Genomic DNA, 21,814 nt, shown 5'->3' on the forward strand with positions numbered 1-21,814 from the left:
CAAGCAGATGGAAAATAGGGGAAGCTTGAAATACTGAAAAATAAGGAAAGCTTAATTATAAACTTTTATTTGGCCCAAATTTTTAGTCGGCCCAAATTTTAGTCGGCCCAAATTTTAGTCGGCCCAAATTTTTAGTCGGCCCTAATTTTAGTCACCAAGCCAAAATTTAGTCACTTAGGGCCGACTAAGTTTAGGTACTCTATATACTATAGGTTTAAGGAAAATAAGGTGCTATCAACCTTCCTTACAGAGACTCTTTACTAAGATATTTTAGCCAACGTTGTTCTTTTGTATATTATCAGATTTTTTTATAGTTTCTGATAGTGTCCACTAGTAATGTAAATGAAGCCACAAGGAACCCCATGGCGTCAGCTGTATAGTTTTTAAGTTTGTATGAAAGTTACTCTGACACTTCTTTATAGTGGGGTTTCATAAAGTCTCATAGTGATGTTTTTGTATCAACAATAGCATTACCTAAAGCTGTCAATTAGATTAGTGGAATTCTTTTCTCTCATATTAAAAAGTCAGGTAGACCATGATTTTATAACTATCCCAGCTGGCACACAACGTTGTTTCAACGTTTAAATAACGTTCACAACATCCATGTAACGTTAGACGAACGTTTAAGTAACGTGATGTGCCAGCTGGGATGAAGCATCCATACTATCCATGATAAAATTGCTGACTATAAGTTGTAATAAAAAAGATACTTGTGATGTCAATGATCAAAATAACAGTGATAAGATTGCTCTCTCTTAAAAATGATTTCACCTACGAAAAAAGCTGAGCTCACCACATGAGTGATAAAGTCAAGATAAAGTGAAGGCGTATTATTAAAAATTTATCTGCTTTCGATTACACACTTTTCATAGGTCAAAAAATTAATTGCCAAATAGTATCTTTTCAAGTTCGTAAAGTACCCAGGTAGCAAACAACATTGTTTCAACGTTTATCTAATGTTCATAACGTCAATATAACGTTAGATGAACGTTGAGTGTCAACTGGGTAAGAGCCATTGGATAAACTCAACATTAAGATAAGATATCAATTAGGGGTTTAGTCGCGGAAAGTTTTGATGGGAGGAAATTGAATAACTTAGTCAAAATACATGTTTTTTTATAAGCATACAAGAATCCGAAAACAGGCTCAGAGATGTTTAGGTAGCTTAATAAGGCTGAAAAATGCTTGAGGGATGCTTATATTCAAAGCAAAAATTTAGGCAAATACTGAAAATCCGTAAAATTCCAGCAAAAAAAAAGCCAAAATCAGGAAAAAAACATTTTTCGTAGGCTCAAGTAATGCTGGCCTAGATATGCTTACAAGTGCAATGCTTATAAAAAAACATGGAGTGTTTTCTTCACACTTCCCTAAAATATATGATTTATTTACCCCTTATTACATTTTCCCGATGAAATTGTGTTTGTATTCATGTTTGGAAACATAAGGTCATCTGCGGTGGCATTTTAAAAGAGGATCAATTTGTTTCGACAGTCATTTAAGACCATAATCGCATTTCTAGACATTGAGATCAAAAGATAAACTTTAAACTCACATTCTGAGAAACTTTATCACCTTTAACATCTCCTGGGTATTTTTGTTGTTCCACAAACAGGAAATGTAAATTACACTTTTCCCTGTAGCATTCTGCTTCTGACCGAATGTTAATAAAATATAGCTCAAAGTTGAGCTCAAAAAAATAATTTGAAAATTGAAGAAAGTTTTCTTTGGGCTTCTTCTTTGTTAAATTATTTTGTAACAGAACCAGCAGATCTTTGTTGACGCTCGGCTAATCTTGTTTGTTGACAGTTTTTTGCCTTAATTGTTCTTATTATGATCTAATATTTAGGAAAACTTTGAGTTATTTCTGGCTTGATACCTTAATCCTACCGTTTTGATCCGTAATTTACCCAAAACTCGCGACCATTCCAGGGCGAAGGAGGTTCTTAACTTGTTCTCTTTACTACGTTTGAGCCTTATTGTTTTTATAATATTGTTCTCATAAAAAGGAGAAGAGTGTAATAGATTTCCAAAAAAGCCTCGTGGTATACTAAATGAATTTATTCTCTGAGTTCCTCGCACGCAGTAAGAAAGTAGGTTGGAGCTTGACAGTTGATTACTGGCTTTATACAATGCACATTAGCATGATGTCTTTAAATTTGATTTGTTTCCCTTACTGTCGAATGAGATTGTCGAAAGTTGTCAGAAAAATTGCTCCAGGTGAAGAATTCTCGAGAAAAAACATTAAATTTTCTTACAAAAGGGGGCAATTCGCAAACATGGAGAGGAAATTTGCAGCTTGAAAAATTGCCAAAGAAGAATTGTCTAGTGGTCATATCCCTAAGGAAAATTGTACAGTACGTGTCTATGAATTCTGATCGTCATCGAAAAGACTTGCGATGTCATAATTCTAATTTTCGAGCTTTGGTTTCGATCGAAAAAGCAACATGCTCCCTCCATATTTCTTGTAAAAGCTTGGCTTTTGTAATTTATAAATTTTGCTATTGGATAAAAAAATAAATATAGAAAAACCATGAGCTGACTTCAGGCTACATTGAGATAAATCCTTCCACAGAAGTCTTGGCTGTTTCATTTGAGTGGGGGTAATCCACCACCTACAGATCTGTCAATCAGGCATATTCAAAAATCTGTGCGCCGAAGCAAAGGCCTCGGCTATGTGCGCCAAATCAAGGCCCTCCGCTATGTGCACCGAAGCAAAAGGTCCTCGGCTATGTGCACCGATGCAAGGTCCTCGGCTAGTAGTGACTACAGCATTTTCAATAAGATTTGAGAAATTAATTATGCAGAAAAAAGGTTAAAATCCATTATAAAAAATAAATCAAATTAAATATTTTAACACATTTAATGAGAAATCTATTAAATAAAAATTTCTAAAGGACAAAAAATGACACTCTTGTACTGAACTTTCAGTAATAATGAACCTTATAGGTGATATTTTTTTGCATAGGTGAGCCTACACTTAATCTGATTATCAGTCAGACTCCATTTTCTCGATTTTTTTTTTTGCACTCGGCACAGCGTCCCTCCTACATTGATACTGTATGTGTTTTTTATGTAGTGATTATAAGAATAATCAAGAAGAGTCTTATTAACTCGAACCCGTACAAATCGAATGTCTCCTTAACTCGAACAAGTTTTATGGTCCCTTCATTTAGTAATGTCCTATAATAAACCTATATAATCCTCCGTCAGCTGTTCTCAGAACATGAGTGCGAGCTCACTGTGTATTCAAAGCAGAATCCCTGATCTCCCAGAAACAGAAATTACAATTTTGAAGATTTACAGCAAATCCTATTCAAGTTCTAATTCTAGTCACTTAGTAAAGTATTATTTTAGGGTTTTTTTTAGCGGCTTTCTGAAACAATTTAAGACTTATTACAATCTTTATTTCAAAATGGAGGGTTACACCTCTGTCCCATTACATAAGGCACCTTTTTTCTGAAATAGGAATTGAATTCTGTTTCATGGGTAATATGTAGAAGTTAAGCTTCTGTCTTCATAAAGTGGTTACATTATGGTAGCGCTATAGCATCTCATTAAAGGGGTCACAACTCTGTCTCAATATAGGGGTTACTAAACCACCCTTCTCACTGACCCGATAAGATTTTTTCAGCCAGTGGGGTAAAAATAACGGTTTGAGACTCGATGGGGCGAGGTCGATATTTAAATGTTTTTTTATGGCTGGGGAATTGAATTCTATTGTTTTTAATCCAGAAAATTCAGTAATTGTAAAAATAGCAGGAGGATTTGTTTATTTGATTATTTTCAGTGTAGACAAAAGATAGAGTATATTTTTCTATATTTCTATTATTCGACGAAATTTTGGTCAATTATTCCAGTTGGAAGGGGCCCCGGTGGGTTTGTGAGAAGTGGTTGTTTTAATAAAGGGGTTGGGGCAGTTTTCTTCGAAAGATTTTGGCTGTAAATACAAATTTAAAAGTATTTTTCTTATAATTAGGATAAAAATACTCATTTCAAATCTATTATACTTCCTACATCACCGACAGGAGATCTATTATCGTCTTCAAAAATTTAACCCCCTTGAGAGATAAAATATAACAAAAGGTCTATGCTTAGTCATTTTAATTTACAATTGTACCTTATTTTAATTTTCTCTCTCCATGAAAGGTTTTGAATATAAAATGCGTGTGTGTAAAAGGTTATAAAAGATTATTACAATTATTAACCTATTTTTTCGTATATATATAAAAGAATTGACTGCTTTCATCAAACACTAAATTGAATTTTTGATACAAGTAAGACGTTGACCGTCTTTAGATAAAATTTTTTCTCTGAGAGGAAAGAAATTATGAAATTGCTACTTTTGTTTTTATCCTTGGTGTTGACCACTGAAAATGTGTACGGAAAAACATGTAAGAATTATTGTTAGTTTTTTCATGAATTTGGTTTCTGTGGATCTTACTTGGTGTAGATGTCAAGGTGTTTAATAATTCTCAATGGTCCCCCCTCAACTTATTTCAAAATTTCACCAAATTGATTTTTCTGTCGTTCTTTCTGTAATACCTGAAAGAAAAATTTTAAGCGAAAACTTTTTCAAATAGAAAAAACACTAATTTTATGCTTCCGTAAAATCTTGTTAAGATTGTGTCATTTCCGTAAATCCCCCTCCCAAATTTTCTCAAACCGTCTAAACTAAAACAAAAATTCCACAAACGACACCCTGAAAAGTTCTATAAAATTCAAGGAAAACCTTTTCACTTTCCAATTCCGATATTTTGGTAAATTCCACTTTTCAGGCTAAATAGTCTAATTTTCTGTTTCCGACAGTCGGCCTAAATTCCGAAATTTCGTCCATACTCCTTCGTTAAATTCTGCAACTACGGGAGAAATAAGAGCAGCTTCAAGTAGCGTAGCCAAGAGTGGTGCAAAATATGTGTAGGAGAGCAGATTTTTATGACACTGTAATGATTTATTCATAATCGACCGCCTGAAGGCGGTTTTTTACCGTCGTGTTTTTGTTTACGGAGCCTGGGAGGTTGAAAGTTGAAATCGAAAGTGAAATCGTGCAGCTTAAGTTACCATCTTTAATTTTATTTTTTTGGTGGCTGAATATTAGGGAGATAACCACGCAAATATATAAGAGATATCCCGCCTGTACGGTGGCCCAGAGAGGTATGGGTGGATGGTACAGTGGCGTGGCTTAGAAAGTTCAGCGTGTTAGCTAGGATGCAAGTGTTTTGATTTCAGAGGTAGTCTTTGTTTTTAGATGTACTTCTTGGAGTAATTTTGAATTATAACTTCTCTCGGTCCTCTGCAATTATTTTCGACACTGTTAGTTATTGCTGTTTTCATTTTTTATGAAGTATCATACATGATTTGTGATGGATGTTGTTCTGTTGACTGCTGAAGAAAGTGTTAATTGCTCTGTAAAACAGCGGTCGCACCAGTTTGCTCTGAAGCAAACTGTGACCTAGTATAAAAATATAATTACAATGTAATAAAAATCTGCTCTCCTACACAATTTTTGCGCCCCTCTTGGCTACGTTACTGGCTTCCACTCCTCCACTAATTAATCTTCATGTTTCTAAGTTTTTCGCTTTGTTCCTTCCTTAATCGATTCTAAATCACTTTTCGCTTTGGACGTGAGCCCTTGTAGATATATTGATGAAAATAGTTTATTCCTTGATCCTTCATTTTTAAAGTAAGGGAACCACTATCATTAAAGCGCGAGTAAAAGTAGGACGGACCAAAAATTCAATCGGCAAAAAAAGTATCAACATGAAAGGGGTTGCGGAACGAGCGTTCCGTTTTCGCAAAGCGAAGTTTTGTGACTCAGGAAATTCAGCGCTCGCTGCGCTCGCTGCTAAAAGCGATAAAAAAACATACTTTTAATCGCCTGGCTAAGGTTATTGACAAATCTTCCAAAAATGTAAAAATACTTTCGATTTACATAAAAAAAGGAATGAGAAAATTGCCAAAGATTACCTAACGGATTCGATCTACACCAAAAACGTGTAGTTTGTAAAACGCAAGAATTCCTTCACAACTCGAAGACGCAGAAAGTAAAATTCTAATACACTAATTTTTTTTATAAGCATACGATAAATTTCGGCTGAAGCTTACTATGCCTAAAGCTCAATTTTGAGCCTCGAGTTATGCTTAACGCTATGCTAGGTAAGAAATTTATGAAAATTATGGTTCTAAAAATTTCTTTGGCTCAGCCTCAATGTATGCTTAGTATATGCTTAATTTTTCTGGAAATTTGAGCTTCAGTATGCTTATAAACGTTATGCTTATAAAAAAATGAGTGTACTAAGGTATCGAGCACTTCACTAAAAAGCGGGATTTTTATCTCGTACCGTGGGTGATGTTTAGTATAGGTTAATAGAAATAGGGTAGCTTTTCTTCAAATCAATTTTGCAAAAAGAAGTCCTCAAATTCGACAACGTAACAAATTGGACCATTTAATAAATACGTTATACCCAATGAAGTATAAGCTTAATTCTATCCCTCCGGGCTTATACTTCATTAGTTATACCCCTTATGTTAAGCTTGACAGAGTTTTAAACGGCTAGGTCTTAGCAATGGGCATGAGATGTATTGAATTATTCTTGATTGATATCAAAATTTTCTGTTATGATATTGTTTACATTTTTTAATAGAATATTATCTAGTATAATAATTTAAAAAACTACAAATTTCTTTTTTTACTGTGCATAATAAATAAATAAAAAATATATAATAAATAATATATAATAAAAGATAAAAATCAACAATCTACCTTTACTCTCGGAATTTTTCACTCGAGAGTAGTTGTATAAAACACAACTCATTTTACTAAATATCGATATCATAGATATCACACAAAATAATAATAATAATAATAATAAAGCTTTACAGGTTTGCAGGCCACCGTGAAGACACATGGGCCTCTATAAACCGCTCGTACTTTTTACAATGATCTTTTTGAAATAGAGTTTTTTTCGCGGGCTCCCCCGGACTTTCCATTTTGTGTTGTCTTCCTTGATTTTAGCATTCATTTTTTCGGCTTCCTTACACCATTCTTTAATTATCTGTCTTTCATTTTTGGTCAAATCCTCTGTCACTCGGTAAGGAAAGCCTTTTTCTTTTGTTATTGCTTGCAACACTGTGTTCTTGTCCTCTTCGTTCGTAAATGTGACTTTAATTGGTCGGTATCTCGCTTTATCTTCTCTTTTCTTTCGTAAATTTCCCGATCCGCTGCGTCTCGGTAATCTTTATATTCCTCAGATGGAGCCGCTGACCAATATTTTGTCATGGATAAATTCTTCGTCCTCGATTTTGTTTCTTCTTCAGTTTCATCTGTCGATTCATCAATCCCATGAAAAATTAGGTTGCGTGCTGTAGATCGAATCAGCTGCTCCTCCTGTTTTTCTTTTCGAATCGCATCTCCAATGTTTTTCTCGATGTGTTTGGATGTGATTTTAGCGTAGCTCATTGGTGGTCTTTTCTCTTCTTTCTTTTCGATGATGCTTTCAATCTTCTTTTCAAGCGTGGTTATTCTGGTGTCGATAGTTTCTTTCATTTCGTTGACCATAACATTGACGTCTTGTGCTTTCAAATGGTTTATTTCTTCGTCTTGCCTTTTCATTATATTCTCACAAGCTTTGATTTCGTTTTTGAATCCTTCAATTTTTGATGTTTCATTTGAATTATACCTTTCCATTACCTGTGGTGCGATTTTGGTACAGTTTTTACACTGGAAACTTCTTGATTTGTATGACAAGCATATCTGGATCTGGTAAAGTGGCAGTTCTGTACAAAGATAATGGACTAAACGGTGGCACTTCCTGCATTGTAGGGTATCTTTTAGTGCGTTTTCTTCATTTATGATGCACTTTGACGGGCTGCAAAAGTCGTTTATTGATGGTGATTTTTGATTATTTTCTTGAATTTTTTCCGCCATCTTTGTGCATTTTTCAGACGACAACCGTCCAGTTTTGTATTTGACGTCAACTGATAATAGGTCCCTCACAATTCCTGTTGAAAAGTTGAAAGTTTGTAGATGAATCTAATTCAGGACACAAGAGATTTAGGTTGCTGGGCTTAAGTCTGAGCCCTGAAAGAATTTGCAATGTTTAAACATTTATCAATCCAGAACCAATTAAGACAATCATGGATTGTGAGGAAAGAACTTGACAACTTTAAAATCTAGTATCAAACAAACGAATTAGTTGTGTTCGAACGTTGCCCACAAACTACTAATCAGAACAGATCAGAAAGCAAAGCAATAAATCTATTGCAGAGCGAGTATGAGAAATAATCTTAACGAATGAATAAACCAGCTGGAAGTTTAGCTCTTCTAAGTGATTACACATGCACTTTCTTGCTTAAACAACCAAGCCCATCCCCCGCCCACTCATCCTCAACTAAAAAGTTCAAAATTGGAGCTAAAGGAGATAAACATTTAGAAGTCAATATTTCCAAGTTCTTATAAATTTATTTATTTCTAAACTTGCCAATAGCGAAGCAATGATGCGCCGTTGATTTGATTGTCCGATAAAATTTCGTTAATGGGATAAACTTGCGCGAGGATTTAATTTCACGATTGGGCCTACCCGCGAAATTTAAAAATTTTGCAGGGACTTACTTTCGCGGGTGGCAATATTTTCACGATTTTGTGACTTAACTGTCAAATCGTGCATTTTTGTTGTTGAAATACACATTATTAGCACTTCTTTGATGCCAGTAAACATTCAAAAAGTATTTGTTTGACAAATTTTGAGTTTTGTTTAGAAATATTTCGCGGATGAGGCCTTTCCAAATTTCCATTGAGACTTAATTTCGCGGATGACACCCAAATCCACGAAATCAGCAAAATTTAATCCCCGCAAAAGTTTATTCCATTAAGCCACGGGTTTTTAGCTAAGCATTATTTTTTCTGCTGGGATAATACTTGGAGAAGAGTAGGATAAACCAAATAAAATGGTTCAATAGTGTGTATGTAATAAATATTGTTATATCTGGAAAAAACCTGTTTCGCGTTTGAAAAATGTTCAAAAGGAACGGTCGCCCCAGCCAATGAAATTACGACAAAAAATATTATTTTCAGTTATAACACTGTGAAAATTTCTCCGATCTTGTTCAAATTTACGCAGGAATTGTGATTTAGTATCCTTTACTGAATTCTCATAGTGATATGTTTGTAAAAAATCTGTGTCGGGTTTGAAAAATCAAAAGGAACGGTCGCTAGCCGCGACGAAATTACAACAAGGTCCAAAAACGATCATTTTCAGCCATAATTACTGTGAAAATTTCTCCAATCTTGTTTAAATTTACACAGGAATTGTGTTTTAGTATCCTTTACTGAATTCTCATAGTGATATGTTTGTAAAAAATCTGTGTCGGGTTTGAAAAATCAAAAGGAATGGTCGCCAGCCGCGACGAAATTACGACAAAGTCCAAAACGATCATTTTCAGCCATAATACTGTGAAAATTTCTCCGATCTTGTTCAAATTTACACAGGAATTGTGTTTTAGTATCCTTTACTGAATTCTCATAGTGATATGTTTGTAAAAAATCTGTGTCGGGTTTGAAAAATCAAAAGGAATGGTCGCCAAAAATGATTATTTTCAGCCATAACACTGTCTGACTGTGAAAATTTCTCCAATCTTGTTAAAATTTACACAGGAACTGTGTTTCAGTATCCTATATTGAATTCTCATAGTGATATGTTTGTAAAAAATCTGTGTCGGGTTTGAAAAGTGAAAAGGAACGGTCGCCAGCCGATGATGAATACGACAATAACAAAGTCCAAAACAGGATCAATTTCAGCCATGCATAACACCACAAAAAATACTGTGTATCAATGGCTGTGTGTTTGAAAGTTTCATTGTCAAGTTTGAAAATCCAAAAGGGACAACCACCAATTATATCATCATGAAAAATGACCAAAAGTCCAAAATAGATCATTTTTACAGCATAAAATCATGAGTCGATAAGAAAATAACTACGATTTGGTTGATACTTTCAGCTTTTGGCTATCGTTTAGTAGCAAAAGAGATCTTTTTGGCTTTCGTTTAGCAAAGGAGATATTTCACGTGGTAACCTGATTGACTTTTTGATTTTTCAAGCATATACAACAAAATTCCCACATCTCGCATGCGCAGATCTAGAGAAAGGATGCTCCACTCGCTTCGCGCGCTTCGCGCGCTCAACGCTCGTTCCGCAAATATTATATTGTTTGATTTTTCTACCTTTTTTAGTGAATACAAAGCTAGATGATTTAGCAGCCGAAGGTAATAACTTAAAACCCCAATTTTTCTACTTAAGATTAGCTTGGACAATCCAAAAACCTGCTCAACAATGAAATTACTTTTTATTCCACTTATTGGTTTCTTTAGCTCAATTACACATCATAATTTTGAGGTTTAAACTAATCAGGTCGATTTAATTGTTGAAGGGCTTTTGGATTGTTAGTTAGTGGTAACTGCGGTAAGATTCCGCTATAACTTTTCTGGGATGTTTTCGTTGCACTTACTGAGCTACTCGAATGAAAGTAAGTTTTAAAAGTCCGTTTACTATTAGTGTGCACTAATTTTTGTTATGCTTGCCATTCCTCAACCGATGTTTAATCTACTGAATAATTTTTTGAACGCTATATAATTTGTTTCGAAATATTGATTGATGAATGTAAGCAAAACAATGATCAATGCACATTTAAAGCGAATGAACTTAAGTAGTCCGAAAGTACAAAACGCAGCGTTAATTCTAAAGCCTTCCTTTGAAGTCCAAATTTTTGGTTTCTTTCCGTTGGAATCGTACACACTGCACTCTCACTTATTTGAAATTCTATTAATCGAATCTTTCTATAATTTGAACAAATTTTCATTCCCCGTCCAGAAGAAACCTTTGTAAAATACTTTTTATAATTCGAGTTTTTCTGTAGTTTGAATGAATTAGATTCCTCATTCGAGCTCGAATTAGTGAGAGTCGGCTGTAGTCCAGGAAGTGTCAATATTAGCGAGTTTATGTATGTGTGTTTTTCAGCGACGGAGACGGTAAGGTTCTAATTTGAGTAGATCCTGACCAGCTGAGGACGACGGTAAATCAGCACTTTTACCGTCCTCGATTTTGCGGGGCGGAATTGCGGGTTTTTCCAAATCGCTTCAGTCACTCTACCGTCCTCAAAAGTGCAAATACATAAACTCGGTATTAAGTAGAACGTACCGCTTTCAGAGTTTATACTTACGTCTTTAATTTGGCGCCTGTTTTAAATGATTTTGATGCTTTTTTCATCTAAGGCGAAAATAAAGAAATGTAGTGTCTACGCAAACCGGCCGGGTGAAAAAAAGAAAATTTCCTGACCCGGCCGCAGACTTCGTTAGTAGTTGAAACACTAGTATTCAGGGCTTAATTCATACTGGTTTGTACATAAAAGCATGAATATAATTAGCCTGTTTAGAACATAATAAAAGTATCTTTAAAGTTATATTTCAATTATCATCTTAAGTTATCAAAAATAGCAAAAAAAATTTTTCCGGCCGGCCGCATGAGAGCGTTTTTTTCCTTAACCCGCATTCCGGAAAGACTACATTTTTTATTTTCACCTACGTTTTATCCAGACTAATTTGGTTAAAAAGTAACATATCGCTTGGCATACAATACCCAGCTGGCACACAACGTTGTTTCAACGTTCATGTAACGTCATATGGACGTTGTGAACGTTAAATAAACGTTGAAACAACGTTGTTTGCCAGCTGGGTATCTCACCAACATTTTCTTTACGCATCTGTAACATACAAATAACGTAAATAACGCTAAAGTTGACCAGCAGCTGTGATAGGATAAAAACCATTCGTAATATCTTTGATTTTCAGATGCCCTTGATGACATTTTCAAAGATTTAAAGGAACTTAAAGATGAATTCAAAGCATTAAGTAAGTACAAAGTTGTAAAATTTATCAAAACAAATGATCTCTCTTGGATGTGAAAATTCCAAGAAGTAGGCTTTACATAAATCTATAAAATACAATTGTGGCAGTGCACTATTTTGAACTTAATCTAAGGTCCCGAATAGTGTAGAGGATCCAAAATTTTACCCGCCCAATAACCCCAAAAGATGGAGAGAAGTTTTCGGGACCTTACAGTACTGTAATGTTCAAAACAAACCCTAACAAGAATGAGGACAATTTAATCATAACGTGATGCGTAACTTGTCATCGCTTGAACTGGTTGCCCAATTATCTTGCATGTTACAGTTTGACCCGGTTGAAGGATTTTTAACTTGCCAAGTGAACCCTACCCGGCCGTTTTTTCGACGTTTATCTAACGTCCACAACGTCCATATAACGCTAGCAATTTTTTGATCATTGTGTCGAGGAAAAAGCCGTGGTCGTCTGGTACAAGCAAAGTGAACCCCTGCCGGTGGGCATCAAACTATAGTCGCCTGTGAAGCAACCAAGGTTAATGACCACTATGTCACTGCACCTCGCTGGATCCCTAATTTTTTGTATTTTCCTTACAGAGAAAGATGATGGTAAAGAATCGCAAGTTGACCACGAGGGAATAAGTGAAGTGGACACTGATAGGAAATATGGTAAGAATTTTTTTATTCAAACCTCTTAAATAGAGGGTCATACGAGGATCACTAACACTCAAAATAGAATTTTTCATGAACTACGTCACGAGCAACGCTTACCTCACTTTCAAAAAGTTGCTATGGTAATTGATTCCCAAAGGTGTTGATAAGAAGTTCCTTTTTCTGAGGAATAGATTTGAGAAAACCTATGATAAAACTTTTTTACCTCGATTCCAGGACTTATCACTGACGAGAAATACCCACCGCAGTTGATCAAAGAAATGAAAAGTAAAAACAACAAGCGAGCTTTTCAAAATGTTGATCAATTCTATTGGAAACCAAATGAAAGCGGTGTCCTTGAAATCCCATACAAATACAACGATGACTGTGAGTATAGCTATTAATATTTTTCAAGATTCTTTTGAACGATTTTAAGTTATAATTTCAAGCATAAAACATCAACCTCGAACCCAGAGCAACTATTTTTTTTCATATGATGGTAAAAGATTAATAATAAGTAGTACCCTGTTAGAAAGATAATTTTGAGCAGATAATTATTTATCAAACTTAAAAATGTTAAAAAAAATTTGAAAATTTATAAGAAAAAAATGGAAAGATTCTCAATCTTACAATTTTCAAAAACATTAAACTTCGCTGATTTTAAATATGTATTCATCCTTTCTTCTCCAAAGCGCAATTTTTCAAAGTGTGTGGACTGCCAATTTTGTTTGGCAAAAACTTTAAAACACTGACCTTTATATCAGTGTTTAAAAAGTCACCTTTCGTACTAACTAACTTTATTTTTTTTAAGTCTCGAGCGCTGAACAACAACAAATCGAAAAGGTGATCCAAAAAGTCAACGGATACTTGAGTGGTTGTCATAACAACGCATGGGTACCCGCTGCAGCACGCCATGTTGGGAAGACTGTTTTAGAATTCGGAAAACGAGGAGGGTAGGAGTCTTTCATCATCATAATAATAATATCAAAAAATATGAAATTGAAAACAGTAAGAATCATTAGATTTAAGGTTTTATAAGTATTCAAAACTAATTTTTTCTAAATAGCCTGGTTTAAGTCAATAGTTACGTTAGTTTTTCTTTTCCAGGGGAGGGGGGCTAGATGTACGATTTCCAACCCCCTTACTATTCGGAACTTTAGAATAGATATTTTTGAAAATCATCGAAGGAATCAGTCTTTCAAAACATTTGGTATTTCTTTGCAGGTGTTGGAGTTACGTTGGTAAAGTTGGAGAACATTTTCTCGGAAGTTTCCCAAATGCTATTCAACCTTTGAGTATTGATAATGGTTGTTTCCTTGAAGGTAAGAATTAGTGGAAATGAATTTTGGGTGAATGAGTGAATTGGCTTTTCAACTTGTGAATGCGTGGAGTTTTTTGCGTGATTGCGTGAGTTGAAGGTTAACTGGGGGGGGGAATTCAATCAACACAAGATGATGCATGCCATGGGTTTCCATCTTAATTTTAGCTTTTCCAATAAGATTCTTATCTGTTGCTTTTTTAACCAATAGGAATCATTGAACACGAGATGATGCATGCCATGGGTTTCCATCATGAACAATCAAGGCCAGATCGTGACCAGTTTGTTGAAATAAGGAAAGAAAACATTATTGACCGATTCGAAAGTAATTTTGATATCGCAACTAACACTGTCCCTGATTACGCTATCTCGGTGAGTCAATCCAAACTAGTTCGTTTTGTTCGATTTTGTGATGCTTATTGATTTTTAGGTTAAGTTGCCTAATTCCACGATGGTGTTATTCTTAGTGTAACTATAATTTCTATGCCAATTCTATCATGAATATTTCTCACAAATTATATTCTTCCTCTGGAAGTAATTCTTCGCAGTAAATTTATATTCCTACCGTAGTGAAAATATTTTATTGGTACTTCGTAATTAACTGCTTTGCGACTTTGAATTAAAACGGTAAGAAATTAAGATACTCTTGTCGAAATTCTAATAAGCGGCAGGGGGGGTGGAATAAGACGGGAGGGGGTAATTTGAAGACAGTTTTTTTTCACTGATATCAATTTCAACAAAAAAAAAGAAACTTTAGCAAATGAATACGTAAAATAAGAACCAATACTAACAAAATGGAAAATTTTAACAAGTTTAAGGGGTATCTACACTGTAATAAAATATTGAATTACTCGAATTCTTAATAATATTCTCGAAGTCTTAATAAGAGCGGGGGGGATGGATTTCTTTCTCTTAACAATTAGCGGGGGGGGCGTCTATTCGGAGACAAGAGCAATTTTTTTTTGCTGCGACAACACGGTTAGTTGAGATTATAGGGGCTTTTGTTGAAACGAAGTTATCCCACTCACGGTTTCTAGACGCCTTGTAATATTCGCGTAGTTGACTCTTGCTAATTTCAAACTCCAATGAGAAGTCGAATTGGTTCGAATAGACCTTATCTGAGATTTTGATTTTTCTAAAACAGCGATGGATTGTGGGATTGTTTCGTGGGTATTACAGTAAAAATCCCTCTAGGGAATTCCTAAGAGATTTCTATTGTAATACTCCTGAAACAATCCCACAATGCATCGCTTTTTTAGAAAAATCAAAAACTCCGATAAAATCTACTACACAGATGAGGTTCGAACTATAGAAGGTATTTCATACTGTTTTTTCCCTGGCGAGGACTAAGAGCAAGATTAGCTTATAGAAAGATTCGAATAAGGGAAGTTTGAATTAGAAAGAGGCCACTGTTTAACCAATTATTGGTTCTTTTTCTCTAGCCTTATGATTATGGAAGTGTGATGCATTATGGTCTATTTGATTTCACTTCCAACAATCAACAAGTCATTATCCCTAAGAAAACAATTCCACCAGGCATTAAAATCGGACAAAGAGATGGTCTCTCCAAGAGTGACATTGAAGAGCTCAGACGATTGTTCAAATGTGAAGGTGAGACCACGTGATATTTTTCTTTGTTTTTATGCGAATTGGTTGGCAGATATGTGAAGTTGAGTATACCACGTAATATTTTTTTTTGTTTTTATGCGATTTGATTGGTGGATAAGATGAGCCACTATATTCATGTTCTTTCAAAATTACAGTTGCAGATTTCTAATTCGATCTTCCGAAGGCTAAAACGTTTCTTCGAATTAGAGAAATATTCGAATTATAGTGAATTTTACACTAATTTCCAGCAGAGGAACCCAAGTTTTAGTTCGAATGACAGAAAGACTCGAATTTTAAAAATTCCGACAACACAAGGTCGCACATGTCATAAGTTAATACCTTGCAACGTTTTCTCTACTTAATTACAATCATGTATTCTTTAAATGAATAATTGCATGGTATCAAAATCTTTACCTGTATTTTGGGTTACTGAAAAAGTTATTCTTTACATTTTTCAACTATCACCAAAACGTTGAAAGTTGAAATGCTCAAATTAAAAAAATGTAAGAATAACTTTCACTTTCATATCTTTCTATCGAAGATAACACACCGACCACTCAAGCTCCAGCACCACAAACAACACCCATTCCGACAACTACTGAAGCTCCAGAAACCACCACTGCCCCCGAAACCACGACTGTCCCAGAAACTACTCAAGCCCCTGAAACAACTCAAGCTCCGGAAACCACTCAAGCTCCGGAAACCACTCAAGCCCCTGAAACCACTCAAGCCCCTGAAACAACCCAAGCCCCCGAAACCACTCAAGCCCCCGAAACAACCCAAGCTCCTGAAACAACCCGATCTCCTGAAACAACCCAAGCTCCAGAAACCACTCAAGCTCCGGAAACCACTCAAGCTCCGGAAACCACTCAAGCTCCGGAAACCACTCAAGCTCCGGAAACCACTCAAGCCCCTGAAACCACTCAAGCCCCTGAAACCACTCAAGCCCCTGAAACCACTCAAGCCCCTGAAACAACTCAAGCCCCCGAAACCACTCAAGCCCCCGAAACAACCCAAGCTCCTGAAACAACCCGATCTCCTGAAACAACCCAAGCTCCAGAAACCACTCAAGCTCCAGAAACCACTCAAGCTCCGGAAACCACTCAAGCCCCTGAAACCACTCAAGCCCCTGAAACAACCCAAGCCCCCGAAACAACCCAAGCTCCTGAAACAACCCGAGCTCCAGAAACCACTCAAGCTCCGGAAACCAATCAAACTTCGGAAACCACTCAAGCTCCGGAAACCACTCAAGCTCCTGAAACAACCCAAGCTCCAGAAACCACTCAAGCTCCAGAAACCACTCAAGCTCCAGAAACCACTCAAGCTCCAGTAACAACTCAAGCTCCAGTAACAACTCGACTCCCAGTAACAACTCGACTCCCAGTAACAACTCGACTCCCAGTAACAACTCGACTCCCAGTAACAACTCGACTCCCATTAACAACTCGACTACCAGTAACAACTCGACTACCAGTAACAACTCGACTTCCAGTAACAACTCAAGCTCCAGTAACAACTCAAGCTCCAGTAACAACTCAAGCTCCAGTAACAACTCAACAACCTGGAACAACTATTTTGGGTAAATTTTCTATATGACATAATATAGGATTTGATGACTTTGCAATAACCCATAGGTCAGATTAAGGATTATGATCGTATGAATGCAGATTTATCTTAGAAGAAATACACCTTTTCGACCGTAGCCACCAAATACCGCGCGGGCATTTTTTTTGTCTATTTTACCACCCTAAAACCATTCCGAGTTTTTTCGTACCTAAAGACAATAGAAAAAAGTATAAATAAGGATTGGATCGAGTTCAGAGTGGTAAATGAAATATTAAAGTTGCAAGTACCTGACTGCGCGACACGGTCTAAAGATGTGTATTATCGAGCACATTTCAGTGCCGTAGCAACTGGGTGGGGCTATGCCTAAATTTTTTATAAACTCATCTTATGTTAAAGATTGATTTTTATCTAGCCTTTTCTCGAAAGCATTTTGTTTTGAGTGCATTTTCAAGCAATCTAGAGCTCAAATTTTCAAAATTTCCCTTCTCGGGCCAAACCATGGTTGGCCCTCACGGTGTCACTAAACTTCACCCCCTCCGATAGGAAAATGCTTTCTACGGCACTGCATTTCTTGATTAAACATGTTTAGTTTAGTTATTAACAAGTGCAAAACTGTGATTTCAAACTAACAAGTGAACATTTATTTAGAGTTATTTTCCTAACGGGTTTACATATATTTTTTTACATATATTTTTAGCTCCAATGTTGAATTTTTATGTTCGTTTTTCATCTGACTTGAAATAAATCACTGTGTGAAATCATAGATTTCCAATATAGGAAATATATAGGAAATCTAACATTTATATATATTTCATGCATTTTTAAAGATCATATTTCCTACAAAATGTAAAGATTGATCCCATTCATGCGTTTCCTGACACATCAAATTATCATATTTCCTAACTTTCCATGAGATGAAATATCAATTTTTTTTGGATTTTAGGGGTCGAAAAAGCAACCGGTTAACAATTACTAAAAATACACGGAATTGAAATAAATATCATAAAAAGTGCTCTTATTTTTATGACATCAGGCAGATAAAAGGTTTTGACATTTTTTTTTAGATTGTGACTTTTCAACAGACTGCAAAAACCCAAAAGACAGATATGTCTACTTCGGAATGAGGCGTTATAGCGTTAAAAGTAAGTATTATATTTAAAGGTTTTATTTTCACATGAGTGTTACCGTTCCGTATCAGACACCCCTGTGTCATAGACCCGCTGGGACCCCAGCCCCACTGGAAAATTAAGCAAAAATTTCGTTCCCGGTGGGAAAATACCCTTGAATTTCAGCCCACTGGGAAATCGACTTTGATTTCATCCCCACTCGAAATTCAATGTTTAAAAATTGCACTCCAAAACCATCCCACTGGTTTTTTAACCGTGGAACAATAGAAGTTCATGACATTTAAGAATTCCACTTAATTATCTAAAATTAATTTACTTTTTTGATTTATTTTCAGCAAATTGTACTGATAAGGTTTCCATTTGTCGATATTTGCCCCTCCAATTTTGCACTAACGAAACACCATTCAGAAACATTGCTCGAAAAAATTGTATGAAGAAATGTGATTCCTGTGATCCTAACGATACTGGTGAGTAATTGTAAGGGTCAAGCTGGAGTTTTTACAAGTTCTTTGATGACTCTGTTGGTCGTTAAATATACTTTTTCTAAAGAACGCGTCATCCCTATTGTTTAAAAATAACCAATCAGTTAAGAATCTTGTAAAAACTCCAAGGCATCTCAATTGTAAAGATTCTTTTTCATCATCAAATATTTTTAGAAACCTGTCTACTTAATCGTATCTTGCACCGCAACGCAACAGATTGTGTTCGAATCCCAAGCACTCCCAGGCAGAGTATTAGGGGAACATGGTGATAGACTCTTTACCTTCACTCTTAATCACTCTCTCTCCCTCAATCCGGCTGACAATCGAAATATCGATTAACGTCAATTGAGTTTAGGCAAACTAAAACTGCAGTTGTAGAAAGGTAATCTTGGTATACATATCCGACGGGCTGATTTTCCAGTCTAATACTTACAGCTTACTATCCAAAAGTCCACTTAAAGGGACATAAAAGTAGTATAATGTAAACATTGCGCGAACCACGTGTCATTAAAGAGAATAATTACGTGTCCAAAACAAACTTGTAAAACAATTGAACAATCAAAATTAGCCATATTTGGTTTGATTTTTTATTTTGACATGTGACATTTGTTTTGATTTTGTATCCGCTGCATACAGTTTGTTTACAAATTTCGCAAGTACTGTTATGTCCCTTTAACAATCCAATCAATAGACCTTTTCATAAATTACGTCATGAACAACGCTTACGTCGTTTTCAAAATATTGCTATGGTAATTGATTCCCAGGGGAGTTCATGAGAAGCTAACTCTATTCATAAAAGTAACTCCTGAAGGCTAAAGGGATTCAATCATTTTGGTAATGGCTTCAAAATGAGGTAAGCGTTCAACTGAAAATAATTTTTTAAAAGGCATATCCGATTGGTTTAAATCTCAAAACTATGATGTAATTGATCCAAAATCAACCAATGAGTGCTTAAAATCAAGTAAGTTCAACCGTTTCTAATCAAATTGAAATTATTTGAAATTTTCCACATTTCAGCGGCTTTCCTGATCAACCAAAAATACACGCGTTCCTACGGATACAGTATCTTTTATCCAAATCGTTCACCTGCATCATATAAATGTAAAGTTGGAGAAAATCAAAAATTGGCTGTTTCATTTGATTTCCGACCTTATAGCACAACTTATCATGCCTATCATAACCAGTTATACATGTACGTCTACACTTACAAACGTGTTCGTTATGGCAACAGATACAGATATCAACGTGTTGATTTCATTCGTACCTCACCTTTCGGTAGTTCTTCTCCCAAACCGATCGCAAATAAATGGAATGGATACTCGAAAGTTTTTGATATCACCTGCGGATATTACTCATTCGTAAGTAGGAAATTATTTGATAAACATTGGCTTAAAAAACCCGGGGTACAAGTCCCTCACCGGGACATTTTTCCTTAAAAATTCAACCTTTTAGTGATGGAGTTGTTTTTTTGTAACCCTCGAGGGACTGAAATTAGAAACTGTGTATTGTACGACCCTAGAGGTACTTGAAGCTTCAAAAAAGTCAACCTTAAGGATGGCACCTATCCATTTCCTCCATTTACCTACCCTCCTTATTTACGAAAATTTTCGAAAAGTTCATTTTGCGTAGAGAATTGGTTCCAAAGCTATTTATTTATTAAACCACTTTCCAGCTGAGGGATCAGTGGCGTTGTGGCAGGGGGGGGGCGGGGGCGCCATGGCCCCCTAAGTGGAGCTTTTTTGAAGGGGCGCCGAAGAGCAAGGGGCGCCAAAAGAGATTTTTTTAAACGCCCCAATCTTAAAAATCATACTTTATGCTCCTTAAATTGCGCCCAGGACCAATTTTAATGAGATAATTTTAAAATACTTGCAATTTTTTTCTCTCGCTTCGCTCGCAATACAGTTAATTGGTAAATTCTTTGCAATCTAGCTAATTTACAAGTTTTTTTGTGTACAATATAACATTATTAATTTTTTTTTCGCTCGCTTCGTTCGCATTACACATTGTTTCTTTAAGTTTCTTTTCACCCTAGCAAGTGTCAAATTTGTCTATTTTTATTTAGTGATCTAGAGTATCTTGGCAGTCGATTTAAAAATTTTTTCTAGTCGTCCCCAACCATTTATCAAAGATTAATCTATTCTTCTGCACTGAATAAACTTCCTCATTATGCCTAGGCAAATGAATTTAGTAAAAGTTTAGAAAATGGTGGGTGGGGACATCACTTTGGAAAATTGGGGAGGGGGAGGGCGTCATATAAAAGAAATTGACTTTGGCTCCTCCAGAAAAATTTTCCCACAACGCCACTGTGAGGGATCCATAATATTTTAGTTCGAATTACAGAAAAAACTTCGAATACAATAGGCTCGAATTAGAGAGTTTATTGTAATCAATGTTTTTTCTTTATCTCTAGGTTTATTTGAGTACAGCTTCCAGACAAAGAACAACAATCGATTTGGACAATTTCAAACTGTCAGCAATGCCGGGGTAAATAACCATGTCGATATATCGATTTATTTCTACATATATAAAGAATAAATAAGTATGTAAGAACATAAGACTTCAAAGGCCAAAAAATTATACGAACATTTCAAGGAAAATTTAAAAGTATATCATATTTCTAAAACGCACAATTTCTTAGGAAATTAGACAATGATAATCCAAAAAACTAGGAACATTTTAAGAACTTTTTCAGGCTTATTAAGTTAAGGAAGCAAAGACTTATGCATTTTAGCAGCGTTTCAAAAACGCATCTTTTGCTTTCTTCAGAAGTTCTTTTGTTGATTGCCGTTAGACTTAATCTTAAGAAAATTAAAGATGAAGATCAAGAAATAATCAAATCGTCATAAACTTATTTTAACCCCCAGAAAATATCTCGTCCTTCTCCTCGGGGAAAATACAGCCTTGAACATTTTTTCTCTTGTAATCTAATTTTCCATTGAAACAGGTGTATAAAATATTGTTACTTTTTTATTTTCAGAGATAAGGTAGAAACATGAAGCGATCGTAGATAACATCGTTGTATCGATTTTCCCATGTCATCGTTAATACCACAATGAAAATAAGTTTCGTATGCGATATTAACACTATATATGATAAAAAGCACGGCTTATCAACAGATAACCATAAGTAAATAAATTTTGCCATACTATACATTATCGGCGATCCAAAAAATAT

The 21,814-nt window shown here is 35.5% G+C and overlaps 1 protein-coding gene across 2 annotated transcripts; it reads left to right on the top strand.

Annotated features, from left to right (window-relative positions):
- Positions 1-4,241: 4,241 nt before the first annotated feature.
- On the top strand, positions 4,242-21,790 carry LOC136797708 (uncharacterized). 2 transcript variants are annotated; one of them, XM_067054290.1, is made up of 15 exons: positions 4,242-4,391; positions 10,225-10,257; positions 11,839-11,898; positions 12,486-12,557; positions 12,777-12,926; positions 13,351-13,492; positions 13,764-13,861; positions 14,069-14,229; positions 15,300-15,468; positions 16,007-17,044; positions 18,096-18,173; positions 18,494-18,625; positions 19,658-19,998; positions 21,051-21,124; positions 21,618-21,790. In XM_067054290.1, exons 1-15 carry the CDS (start codon positions 4,328-4,330, stop codon positions 21,634-21,636), a joined length of 2,631 nt encoding a protein of 876 aa, XP_066910391.1. In that variant the 5' UTR covers positions 4,242-4,327; the 3' UTR covers positions 21,637-21,790. The 2 variants fall into 2 exon arrangements, with proteins under 2 accessions (XP_066910391.1, XP_066910392.1); XM_067054291.1 differs by lacking the exon at positions 10,225-10,257.
- Positions 21,791-21,814: the final 24 nt, after the last annotated feature.

Source organism: Clytia hemisphaerica, unplaced genomic scaffold (genome assembly GCF_902728285.1).
Source record: "Clytia hemisphaerica strain Z4C2 unplaced genomic scaffold, Clytia hemisphaerica genome assembly, whole genome shotgun sequence".
In the NCBI taxonomy this organism is placed as follows: Eukaryota; Metazoa; Cnidaria; class Hydrozoa; order Leptothecata; family Clytiidae; genus Clytia; species Clytia hemisphaerica.